Source organism: Falco rusticolus, chromosome 5, assembly GCF_015220075.1.
Source record: "Falco rusticolus isolate bFalRus1 chromosome 5, bFalRus1.pri, whole genome shotgun sequence".
Classification (NCBI taxonomy): domain Eukaryota; kingdom Metazoa; phylum Chordata; class Aves; order Falconiformes; family Falconidae; genus Falco; species Falco rusticolus.
This window is the reverse complement of record NC_051191.1, coordinates 30,859,454-30,872,807: the sequence shown is the minus strand read 5'-3', so window position 1 is coordinate 30,872,807 and position 13,354 is coordinate 30,859,454. Positions and strand designations below refer to the sequence as shown.

General features: G+C 34.9%; 1 protein-coding gene across 4 annotated transcripts in view; it reads right to left on the bottom strand.

Annotated features, from left to right (window-relative positions):
- Positions 1–13,354, bottom strand: part of PPP1R12A (protein phosphatase 1 regulatory subunit 12A) — a 121,906-nt gene that overhangs the window by 10,043 nt on the left and 98,509 nt on the right. For all 4 annotated transcript variants that reach the window (XM_037389021.1, XM_037389018.1, XM_037389019.1 and 1 more), the window contains 6 exons: positions 12,022–12,140; positions 11,253–11,318; positions 5,898–5,914; positions 4,605–4,746; positions 4,100–4,204; positions 3,161–3,208 (listed from right to left, as the gene is read on the bottom strand). In XM_037389021.1, the coding sequence (XP_037244918.1) occupies positions 3,161–3,208; positions 4,100–4,204; positions 4,605–4,746; positions 5,898–5,914; positions 11,253–11,318; positions 12,022–12,140 (497 nt within the window). The remainder of the gene's footprint in view (positions 1–3,160; positions 3,209–4,099; positions 4,205–4,604; positions 4,747–5,897; positions 5,915–11,252; positions 11,319–12,021; positions 12,141–13,354) is intronic.

Genomic DNA, 13,354 nt, shown 5'->3' with positions numbered 1-13,354 from the left:
ACCCCACACCATCTTACATTATTTAGAATTGTATCCGTTTCCTACTAGCTTTATAGAACAACATACATCATCAGTGTTCTTATCTTAAGCAATATTTAACAATTCCCGCGATTATCAAGAGATGATCAAATCTCAGAATTTCAGAGGGTAGAAATTGCTAGTCCTTGTGCTGCATTTGCTTAACTAGCATGGTTCAGCTTGCCTAAGAACAACCATTAGAAATAAAATCCTTATTTCATTAACTTTGTATACTTCACATTACAGAAAAGAAACATTTAAATGGACTGGCCTAGACATAAGATTTTTTGTAAAAACTTATTGTTCCGATTAGATGAAGTTATGCTGCTCTTTTTTCTGAGCTGCTTGCTCTTTTAGAAACTGGCTTGAGGAATGCCAAAAAAATAACATTGCAGTTTCACTGGGAGGATTTGCTAGTATTATTTGATTAGTCCCTGGGCTCAAAGAAAGGGTTTGAAATTTCTGCAATCTAGAATTTAACTATAAACTTCAACAACTCCATAAGGTATGCCAGGGAAGGTCTGTAACCCCCCAAATGAAGAAAAACCAACATACATGCTAGTCTCTCAGCTTATAAAATACAATAGCTCCTTTGTATTTATCAAAGGAACTAGGAACCACAGACTTGATGCAGTGAGACTGAGGTACAGGGATATACACAGGTGAAAAACTGACTCCAGAATTACAAAATCAATAAGAAGTAAACCCAGATACCTACATATATTTGCATATTCAGTAATACCAAAATAAACACCTCTCCACAACCCAGATTCTCAGCTGATGAATTCTACATTTGGGGGAAACTGGTTAGAGGTACCTACAATTTTGAAATCTAATCCAGACTGAAACCTGGCACTTCATATGAAATTCTGCAAAGGACTTTTAGCGTAATTTTGAGTGACAAGCTGTTAATGAAACCCTAATTTTTGCCTACGTATTGCTAGTACCTTACATCTGTGATCTGATCTATACCCCCATCACTATGGAAATAGCCTCTGTCTGGTAAACAGTTCTCAAATAAACAATATTGACAATGCATCACCACATCACACCATGGAAACCCACTTCTGAAGGCTGAGTTCAAATAAAAATTCAAAGCCAATATTTTCTAAATTTTATTACTGTGCAACTCTAGGTTTAATAAATGTTCCCATCTTCTTTACTGAAAAGGTACGTTTCAACTGGAAAATGTCACAGTTCAAAGATGTCTTCAGGTTTTTCCTCTGCCAGCCTTTTATTTCTTCCAATTTATTCTCATCACCACTTCACTCTTCCCCCTCCCCTTTTCTCCATGTAATATATATAAACATCTTCACTAAAATAAAATATAAAACTGAAGTCATATACTTGGAGAAATATACTTTGAAGAGCTCTACAATTTGTTTCTACTTTTTTACATGTTGTTACATTACATGTTAAAAAGGTGTCTTTAGAATTATTCGTACATTCTGAATTTGGTAAGCTTATTTCTAGAGATCAGCTATTGATGACTAGCAGCTGAGAATCCTGCCTCAGTCACTTTCAAAGTGAAAGTAACTCCAGATCAATGGAAATAAAATCACAAGTAATTTCCTGTTTTAAATTCTTGTCTGAAAAGAAGTTTAAAATTACAAAATACAAGGAACATCTCTTAAATCTTGTGTAAATCAGTGTTCAGCCATACAGCATTATCACTAAGTTTATTTTTTTTTATCTGCTAGTTTTAATACTAATACATTTAGGAAGAGTAACATTTCTGAAAGACATTTTGCTGTTGGACTAAAAAAAAGCTGCAAGAATTTCTAATATAGTCAATTGTTTTAATGCAATGGCCTAATTTGGGAAAAGGCAGAGCAGTAATTTAAAGCAGAAAGAATGTCTAGCTGTGCAGTACAGAACCTATATAGCAACGGATGCAGCTAAATCTATGATATAATTAAATGTCCACTCGTGTGGCCATGATAGCAAGCAAGAAACCAGTTAAAGCTTCTGCTGAAACTTTACTGATGAAATCACTGTCTGCAGCAGGATGCCAAAAAATCAAAGAGAAATAGGTGCTAAAAGGCTGCTGCAATTATCTGGAGAGATTATTAAGATAAAGATAATGGAAATACTCTCAGGCACTTCCTGAAGTTCTACATCTCCATGTGCACCTATAAAATCTGCCAAGTGTTTGTTTATATACCAGACAGGTTAGTAGAACTGAAGAATTGTTTTCTAAACTTCAAATATGGGAAAGTAAACATAAAAGGCTAGTGAATGTGAAGTTTACCAGGGATAAATAGATGTATACAATATCACTTATTACTGTCACAAGTCCATTTAGTTTGCTTCCCATTCAAGTGTCTAATGTGTCACTCCAAGATCAGGGGAAGAGACAAGAACATGTGGCCAGGATCACGAAGGAAGCCAGGACCACAAAAAAACCAATGTTGTTTTGCTTTACATTGCTGTGGAACTGAACTGTTCTAGGAATAGATTTTAAACCAGCATGAAACTACAGCCTAAAATTATCATGTGTCCAACTTCTGAAATAATTCCTGTAGTCTATCTCACATATGGATTTATTACACACCTCCTTTCCCATTCAATTTAGGGTTGTCTCTGACTCTGATGCCCTCCTACTGCACTGCTTACTCATTCTTTTCCCCCACTCCAGTGTCATATTCCCTCTACAGTACAAGGAAAAAGATGGATTATGATTAATCTTCTATCATTAGCAGGTTTAAGGTCTCATGTCTGTGAGGCAGAAACAGCCGCTTCATTACCAACAATAATTGGTAAAAAACCACGCATGCCAATGGAAAGCTCTGAGGAAATTAAATTCTCTGAATCTTGGAAATGTATTAGATGATGAGATGCTCTGAATCTGCTTAACCCTCTGGAGTGCCAAGATTGTTTTGGATGAGATGGAACAAGTGGCAGATCCCTGGAGGGCAGTGGGGTTCCAACAGGTAACCTGAAGGCAATTCTTAAGAATAATTTCACCTCACAGTATCTCACATTCATTACCACTTTGAAACCTAAAATCCCCAAATCTAAAAAATCCAAGTTATAAGAAAGGCTTCTGTTCCCACCAAAATATATCCAAGCCAGGGGTTGCAAAACAAACTAAAACAAAGCCTGAATGGGAGTACTTAAGAGATCTTTGGCAGAAACTCACCCTTTTCTCCATTTCCAAGAGTGATCTGTCAGCAAATCTTTCTTGTCTCTGAAACACAAAATTAGTGAAGACATTGATACTTGTTCTTAAACAACAAAACTGAGGAAAAGCAATTCAACTGGACATTTTAGTATTCTGTCCGAAGTATGTCTTCAAAAGCATTTTAAAGTGTGTTCAGGGAAGTAACACTGAAACAAAGAATAAAGAAGAATGAGCTGCATTTATCACACACTTCCTCAGTGACCATCCCCAAGTAGTTTAATCACTACATAGCCTTTGGTAAATAGGAGTAAAATAGTATCCCTATCTAAAAAGATGTTTGTTTTGTAATGCTTTTAATGTACTTCACTGATATTTATAGGGTATACATCGAAGACACTTAAATACAGGTAAATTGTGGCAGATGTTATCTGAGAATAGGAAACCGTCTTTCTACAGCAATTTAAGACAAAATTTAACTGCTGTGTATGTATTTGGTATTACTGTATGCAGCACTGTTATCTGACAGCAGCTATCTGTAACTGGAGCGCACTATTTGCTCTTCAGTTCTAAGATACAGCTATATAACCAGTCAGGAAGAACTGGCAGGTTATGTCAATCTGCCAGCAGGTTTATGAATTAATCCATCCCAACTGACCGTTTGAATATAAGCTTAACAGTGTAGAAAGTGTTTATCCCTATCCTGTAAAGAAGTTCCCAGATACATGCTGGCAAGCACCACTACTACTTAAATAGGCAGGAGGCAGTCTCACACATTTTTTCACAGCTGAAGACCAGAATCAGTCATTCTTTTTAGAAGCAGAGAGGTACTCTTCCTTCACTCCCATTCTGGGTAAGAAACAAAGCTCAGGCCTAATAAAGAACAGCTTACAGCATGGGGTGCTTCTAATTTGCTGTCTACTTTGTCAGCTAAGTACATGCTTCTTGTTTTATACAAACCTGAGTGGTCTTCTCCAACTGTAGCTTAAGATCTGTAAGTTCCATGTTGGTATCATGTAACTGTGCTTTCAGTTTTTCATTTTCAGCTAGAATCTGTTCATAAAGCTAAAAGAAAACATTAATTTTAAAAAATGCCAAATAATAATTCAGTGAGATTAGCTGAAAAATTTAAAAGCTGTGACTGAGCTGCATGTAAAATGAACAAATATATTAACAGTCTAAGAAGTAAAAATCAGTTACAGATTTTAAAGAGGTTTAGAATTAGCTAGCAATTTAAGGAACTGTTACCAAGTATTTCCAGAAACAAGCAACATCTGCCGAAGTGCAAAAGCCAGAAGCTGTTTTGTAATATGTATTTTCCCCCACTGTAGTGGTTGCTCTGGTCCTCCACTCAGCTGAGCTGCTTTAAGCAGCATTTGTGATGCAATGTGAGATTATTTCCAGACAATTTATGAAAAACAGTAATAAAGTTCTATTTTTGCACCAAAATTACTGGATCAGATACCTTCTTAAAATCAGTGCTATCTTCTTTCTCTAGTCTACTGCAGTATGGTTTTCGATCTTCAAGGTAACTTTGTGACCCTGATCGCCCCTGTGCTGAATCGTAACGATCACCTGAAGACATGCTGAGGGATCCTGTGTCATATCTGTAAAAGAAGAGTTCTTATTTTTCTTTGCCTTTGCATTCAGGCTGAGACACTACTGTATCAAACGCTGTGAGTTTGCCATCACCCAGCTGAAAACAACAAAGTGCACCATTAAGCCAGTCTTCTAATTTGATGGAAATTTAATTTTTGCATTTCCTCAGTACTTCAAGATTCTGTGTGACATTTTCAAATTGCTCAGTCTGCCAAGTGCCTGTCCTGTATGCAGAGAAATCTTTTCATTAAATATTAAAATCAAGCAAATATTTACATGTCTTAAAGGACTTTATGTTAATTTAGATACTTTAATTCTTCTTTATAAAAAGAAAGTCTACTCTTAAAAAACATATTACTTTGATTGAAAGATTTTTTTAAAAGTAATCTCTAAAGTATCGGCCTAGATGAATTATCCAAGTATTATTAGAGAAACCAAGGAGATTTCAAAACTATTTGTTGTGAACTACAGTATTTCAACAGGAGCATTTATGAAACACATCTTCAGCAAAGTCTTTATCCCATTAATCATAAATTACCAACAGTATTAATAAAGTTTAGAATAATTTCACACTGTTCATGTACTGTAGTAGTTCTATTTAACAGATTTTCAGCACAGATGGAACATAATAAAATCTAGTAATTAATTCTAAAGGTCTAAAACCAAATGAAAATTTAACCCCCTCCCCCCCCCGATATTTCTCCATTCTTTTTAACAAATCTTTAGGAAATCTGATTTTCGGAGACTGTAGTACTTTTCTTGAGACTCCTTAGAAAATTTTCAGTAGGGCATTCTAAAAGAGGGGTAACAAGAGCCTCTTGTCTTCTTTGTAAAAGCTGACTTCATACTGAAAAATCTGTAGGGAATGGTACTGTTTCCACTGTTCTACAAAATGCCTAGCCTGCCTTCAGTGCACTACAAATAGAGTCCAATATATTCCTCAGAATGGAGTATCCCACCCACACGTGGAAAAAAAAATATTCAGTACTGTAGCTTTACACTCGTATTTCACACAAACGTTAAATGTCATTAACACTTTTACAGCTCATACCAGCTGACTACTAGGGTTAAGCTGAATTTGTACATAAAGAACTTAGAGTGAGAATATGTGAACAAGAAGTGTAACAATTTTAGATTAATTTGTTTAAATTGCACATACCTTGAAAGGCTATCACTCTGAGGACGGGAGGGTTAAAAAGAAGAGAAAAACAACAGATCAAGTCAATAATTTAATTGAACAGAATATATAACAATCTGTAAACAAGTATAACTAAACAGTTATGTTAAATGCACACACTACCCAACAGTATGTATTATCTGAACATTGTCAATTTTGTTATGTCTGGAACAGAAAAGAAGTATGTGCTAGAATGTGCTTGCCAAGATGTGATTTACAAGGACTTTAACACTACACTCCAAAAGCCTGGACTGTCCTAAACACTGGAGTCATTTCAGCAGTCAGCGATTTGCTTGGCCATGTTCAGCACTCTGTTCCCTGAATTCCCTGTTCCTTTTTCCTCTTCTCTACCGTTAGCAATAATGCTTTGATAGGTCAACGTAATAATGACTTCAGCTGAAAATAATAATATAAGCATATTATAACATAATATGTTATATTATATATACGCTATATAGAACATAGCTCGATGGGAAACAAGCTACTGTACCAACAACATAAGGAAGTACTTATTAGACTTAATTTAACGACATAATTTCATTTTTTTAATATTACTTTCATTCATTCATTCCAGATGAATTCACAGACACAAAGTTCACTCACTTAATACTTGACAAGTGAAATTTAATTAAAAATGATGACTTAAGAGTGAGGGAGTGCCCTCTAAGCATTACATCATACAAACCTTTTTCGCCTCTGGGTGGTCAATTAATTTATTCCAATTATAACAACAATCTTGAGTGAAGACATTTCAGCCAAGGAAGTCTACTTATGTATCATCACCTGGACACTCCCCAATGTTATTCACCTAGCAGTGGCTGAAGCCTTCCCCATAGGTATTTTTTTTGGTGGGTGGGTGGGTTGTTTGATTTCTTCTTTTAGAAGGAAACTATTTTTTCAACATGTGTAGAGGAAAATACCCACATCCTCCCCAATACACGCAATTTCATGTTTGACACCTTGAAGTGCATTTACTATACAAAAGATATCAAAAATATGTGCTGTAGCCTAACCATTCCTAATAAAACATTGTTATTTTTGTTAACAGCATGAATAATGCTAGTTAACTTAAGAGATTGTGTAGAAAATGTCAGTGGCACACACCTATACACAGATAGTTTTTAAGCTACTGGCCACAACACACTTAATTTCCACCTAATTATCTTATCTTGCATTATTGTACATTTAGGTATGATCAGTGTGAGATTACAGAATTTCACCATGTAATCAATGACCTACAAAAATTTGCCACTTTTCCACTGCTTCCTTCTCACCTCAAGAAAACAGAGCAGACTTTGTCTGTAAAGACGTTAGGTTTCTCTTTTTACCTTGGAGGAATGCCGTATGCAGAAAAACGCTAAGCTGGTTCTTTTACCCTTTACCTACAATGTAGGACAGCCACTAGAAGGAAGTAAACCATTCCTACGTTATTTCTTAACAAATACGATTTCTAAAGGCTGTTTATCTTTGCTTCTAGTGGACTCCCCGTGGTGCCATGTGAATGTGAAAACCTGCCAGATCTCCATTCCCCTGCTGCACTATAGCTTCCTGAACAGAAAGGCAAGTTATTATTAAATCACACACAGACTATCTCAGAAACAAAATATTCCAGCTACATAGGGGGACAACAAATGAACTGGTGAGGTAAGAGAGCAGTAATTACTGGAGGCAGGAAAACACAGACACAGCCCACTCCTGTCTCCTGGCTGAGGTTAGGAACCTGAGAAGCTGAAAAAGGATGCCATAATCTTTAGAAAACTGTACCTCAGTTGGTTTCTGTTCCCTGAAAGCTGTGAAGTGCCTCACAACTCAAGTACATGCCTGTTCTTGTTTCCTTCACTTTTCACAAAAGATGTTTGGTTTTTTTCAGCATTCTCAAGTCTTTTATTTTCCCCTTCAAATTCTCTCAGTTCAGCTCAGTCACAATTCTTGACATTTGACAAAAAAAAATTTGTGAAAGATGTAACTGAGTCTACAAACTTTGCGTAAGGCTTGTCTGAGGAGAAATGATGCTGACAAAGATATCCCCATGCAACCAGATCACACAAGATGAGTGTTCTTCATACTCACAGAACAGAGCAAATTGAGCAGCCACAGTTACGTTGGCAGCATACAAGCAGTAACAAAACCATAAAACTTATTTTTATATATCTATAAAAGATATATTCCTTACCTACACAAACTGATATAACACTTACTCCTAACCCTATGCCATCAGTCTATACAGACCATAAGGGTCCCGCAAAAGAAACCATGTATTTGAAAACGTACACTAAGCTTCTAGACAGGCACATTATATTTTAGTGAGGTTAGAATAATTACTGGTAATGGAAATAAAATATCAAAGTCAGGTGGAATTTACTGTACTGTTACAAATAAGTGTTTCCATAAAACCGCCACAGCAGTGAAACTGAGAAACAAAGTCTTAGTGCAGCATTTAATCGACACTATGAATGCCAGTTTTTCATGATTATTCCCACAGAATAGGAAGACCTAATGACATTCATTATCCTAACATTGCTAGCCTTCACCTTTCAGAAGTCACATATTTGATCTCTGGCTACAATAAAATTTCAGTCCATTTAATTACAACTTAATCACAGCTTTAGTGATTATTTAAATTGTAAGAAATTAAATTCTTAACTCAGGCTTCACAGAAGCACCTTTTTACTTAGAATCCTTCATTTGCCAAAGTAATCTTCTGAATTCCTTATTTTTAAACAGTTATCCTACAATTTAATTCTAAGACTATCCTTCTAGCAGGAAGACCAATTTCCTTTAAGTAGCATGGCATTTTTTGTGCGAATTGAAGAGATTCTCGGCTCTTAACATTAAAAAAAGCCTAAACAAAATTTCATTAGAACAACCTCCAACTGTCAAAGTGCTTAGCAAAGTCTGACTTCTCCTTCATAGCTCTCTTTTATGGACAAATGATCAGCTAAGAAGTAAAAAGACAGTCCTGAAGAACAAAAAAACACAAACTAAAATCTTACAAGACAGTTCTTTCAAAGACTTCTGAGATGATTAAGATAATTTTTCTGGTTCCTTAAAGATTTCAGGCTACAGATTATTTTGTCTAAGGTCCTTTAATTTTCTTTGTAGCATGCACCCATGTTCTTGACCTCCTCTCTTTAGTTTAAATTCTTGAGTTACTGCCAAAGCCTTTAGAAGTTTATAGTTACCATCTTCTACCTCTGGCTTTTAGCTTCATCAAGCAAAAAACCCCAACAGCAGCACCACATGAGGCAGCAAAAGAGAACTTCAGTATTCCCAAAGTTTCTGTTCTCTGAATAGCAGTACATAAAATAATCAGCAGAACTGAAAAAGCGTAACTATTTTCTTAATGTCTTTCACTATAATTCTAGTTTATTCATACATCTTTCCTTTTCTCTTCCTAGAGCTGGAAAGGACTTATAAGCAAATAATGACAAATTTCTATAATAAAGCACAGAAGATTTGGGTCAAAGTGAATGCAGATTTAGCAACTGCAAAAAGGAACGTGCAATTTCTTTAGACATTTAAAAACAAACAAAAATACACATTCTGCCATGGATTTGGGAACAAACTGCCTATTAGAATTCTCAAGATCCATTCCATTGTTATTTTTCTACGGTGGCAAAATAGTGCACTGTCAAAAGTATTATATTTAGTTCTCAGTTTATCATTGATAAATGTTAAAATAGTTATCAAAGAGAGGAATTCCTTGAAATCTAGATGGTGTTTTACGTCTCTGATAAACCTTTTGCATGCAAAGGAAAAAACCACCTTAATATGAAAACAATGGCATTATTATATACAAATTATAAGATATCTCATAGTTAATAGGTCTATAATAATATAGTAATAGAACATTTTCTGCAATTTCAGTACTATACTGCAAATATTGTACTAGGTTTGACAAAATTTGAGGAGACAACTTAAAAACAGATGAAATACTTATTCTGAAATTCAACTAACTTCCAGTTTCTTATTTTCTGCAGCTGATGTGACAAAAGAGCTTATATATCAACAAAGCAAATTTAATTTATGTAGCTAGGTGAAAGTGAACTTGTGAAATTCACACGTTTATTTGAGAGCTTTCCATGAACTCAAATCTGGTATTATAGTGATTTATAATGAAACCAAACAACCGAAGCCTTTTGTAGGAAGTATACAGGCTAGGAGAATGTTTTCACTCTGATTACTAGGCAGCTAATTCTACACTTCTGCACCATCCCACCCCAACACACCCACCCCTTTTAATCATTGACCATATTCGTAATTTTGGGCCCAACTTACCACTATTTCACTGTAGTTTTATAAGTCTAATTCTATCAGAAGTACCACATGCCCATTCTACCAAAATTAATTTCTACACAACAGAATATGGAGTGACTACAGATCTAAGGATAATGATATGTACTAGTGGGAGGAAACAAAACAGGACTATGCATTTATGTTAACATGACATGCACGGAAATAAACAATACAGCAAACCAAAATGGCACAGAATGGATCTCTTAACTAAAGTATTTAAGGAATGTGTAATGGAAGCTTTTACAAAAAAGGAGAGAAACGCTACCTGAGTTTTATTCCTCAGCAATGAACCTGATTCTACAGTGTTACTCGAGGCTTTAGGTCAAAAGAAGTACATTCTGCTATACCGTTTTATAGCATAGCTTAAGTTACCACATCCTTTTTAACTCCTCTTCATCCCACTATCACACACCATTCTGTTTACAAGGACCTTTTCCATCAAATCAAGCCTGCTGATTTGATAGAAACATAATATACTGCTTTCCACTGACTTTTTAACAATACTAACAATGCTGAATTAGGATGTTCAGAAATCCATTTTCTTCAATGGAGAAATCAGGTCCATTGTGCTCTTCAACTTTCTATGCTTCACTATATTAAATTAACTTCTCATATTATTTGTTAATTACATTTTTGACAGCAGTCAGTTTAATTTTAAAAGGTTTTAATGAGTGTGCTTAAATCACTGGACATAATTTATCTGAAAACGACAGAGCAGATGCAGCAAAGATTTTGGCAAGGTAGAAACTGAAAGCTCCCTCCAGTAACTTGTTACAACATGGCCCTGAGCTATGTGTCAGAAATGTCACCCACATTTTCTGGATACTAATTTTACAAAATCAGGACTGATGAAGAAAACATCAGTTTTAGCCATTGTTAATACACTAAAAAATGTTATTAAAGCATGCAAAGGAAATAGCATTGAACCACAGCCACAAATCAGGAATCAGAAAGTGCTCGTTCAGTTGAATCCAAATGCAACAAATTTTACTATCAAAATGTATCTGTTACAAAGTTAATAAATTATTTTTTTAAAGTTACCTGAGTTTCTTTCTTATTTGTTCCTTCTTCTGAATCGGACTGGTGTTCCTGTTCATTTTCATCACTCTGGTGAAAGAGGTGGAAGAGAAAAATATTTAAACTGTTGAAAGGCTAATGAGATTTTAAGGTATTCCCTATTTTTAATATGAAAATCTAAGAGCAGTAGACTTCCTTCTACCTAACTAAAATGAATAGAGAATTTAATGTGATACATCATGAAAATTATCAAACAAGTACATGTTTTCAGTACCAGAATGAGAGGAAACGTAACTTTGCATTTGGCACATGAAAATCTTGCTTCTACAGAATTACATACTGATCCCATGACAAAGAAAAGGGAAAGGGAATTGGCTGAAACAACAGCTATAACCCTTCTAATATGACAGCAATTCTTTCAGTTTTAAGTATAGGGCTACTTGTAATGTGCAAGATAATAAGTCTCATTATTACAGCTTTGGTATGCATGCAATAGAAAATAATTGTTCAATGATTATTTTTTCCTTAGATTATGATTAATTCCTATGAAGTTATGGTTATTACAGTATTCTAGAGTTCTTTTTAGTATTATCAACATAACTTAGATTTGATTTTTATTTTGTTCCTGAAAGCTTCAAACCAGGGAATACGTAAATTGCACAAGCATCAGTTTTTCCAGAACAATTAGTTATATATATCATATAAACTATTCTCAATCTTAAGAATAGAATATACACATTCCATATTGCTACAAGCTAAGGCTATAAATTAGCAGTAGCAATCATTCACTCACATCTTGAGTCCAAAAAGAAACTCCTGTAGATCGTCGTTTTTCTCTCGGTCGCCGCCTTTCCCTTATAGACTTAGGCTGTGACTTATCTTCTTCCTTTTCTTCCTCTTTTTTGCCCCCTTCTGTTAATAACAACTTTCTTATTCATTTAAGGATGACACAATCTAATTTTCTGAAATAATTCTCAGTCATGAAATTACTTACAATTATTTCTTTTACCTGAAATAAATTTGCTAAAGAGCTTCTTACCACATACAGGGTTTGCTGTAACATACATTCCTCAGAATATAGTTCTAAAATGCTGTAAATATTGTTCCAATTCTTGAACAGTAACTCCAAAAAACTAAATCCATCTCAGCCACCTAAACAAAACGTTTCAACGTAACAGTAATAAACTACACATCGGACTTAAAATTCAGTTTTCAAAACTGTCACCTAATAATTCAAACATCTTTGTCACCAGAGGTGTAAAAGTACAAAATATGAGAAGATAATTCTTCACCATTCCTCATCAAACAGGGTTTTTTTTTGCTTAAGAATTCAATATATGAAAAAAAAACCACCCCAAACAACAACACCCTTTTAAAAGAAGTCTGTTAAGTCATCCTTAGTGTTCCCCTTTTCATCACAGTCCTCTCCGTTTTTGCTCTAAGGAAGAAACGTGATCTCCTAGATTAGATTAGTAATGTATTACAGAATTCCTTTTTCTTTAAAAGAAATGCAATTGCAATTAAAAACTGACGTATCATCTCAGGCCTGTGTTTGTTCCCCTGTATGCTTATAAGTATTTGTACAAAAAGCCCTATTAAACAAACCTGCTCCAAGTTTTTTACCTACTATCATGCAGTCTATTCATTCTGCTGTTCTTTTAATAAAGAAACCACAGATTTGAGTTCAGATAGAAGCATCACTAGTAACTTTACCATCCCTAGTCTTCAGAGGGAAACAAGTATTTTAGTGTGAAGCAAGAATTAAACAGAAAAGGAGGAAATACAAATATTCATGGTGAACATATACCTGTCCTAATTAATTAAATAAATGATGATTTTACCTCTGGGCTTTCAGACAGTAAAGTATTTCTCCTCCTAAAGTCATAATTTGAAAAAAAAAAAACGACCTGCTGTAGCTAATATTTACCCATGAAATTTTTTTTGCATAGAACAGTCTAGAAAGTTTCCTAGCGTAAGCATGCATTACCGAAGAATCCTAATCCAAATTTAGTTCATGTTAGGACAGAGGGAAAAATAATCACAAAACATATCCCTGAAGCTAACTCCCGATAACTTCCTCAGCAAACACCAGTCTAGGGAATATGGCAACACTGCTATATAGTTTC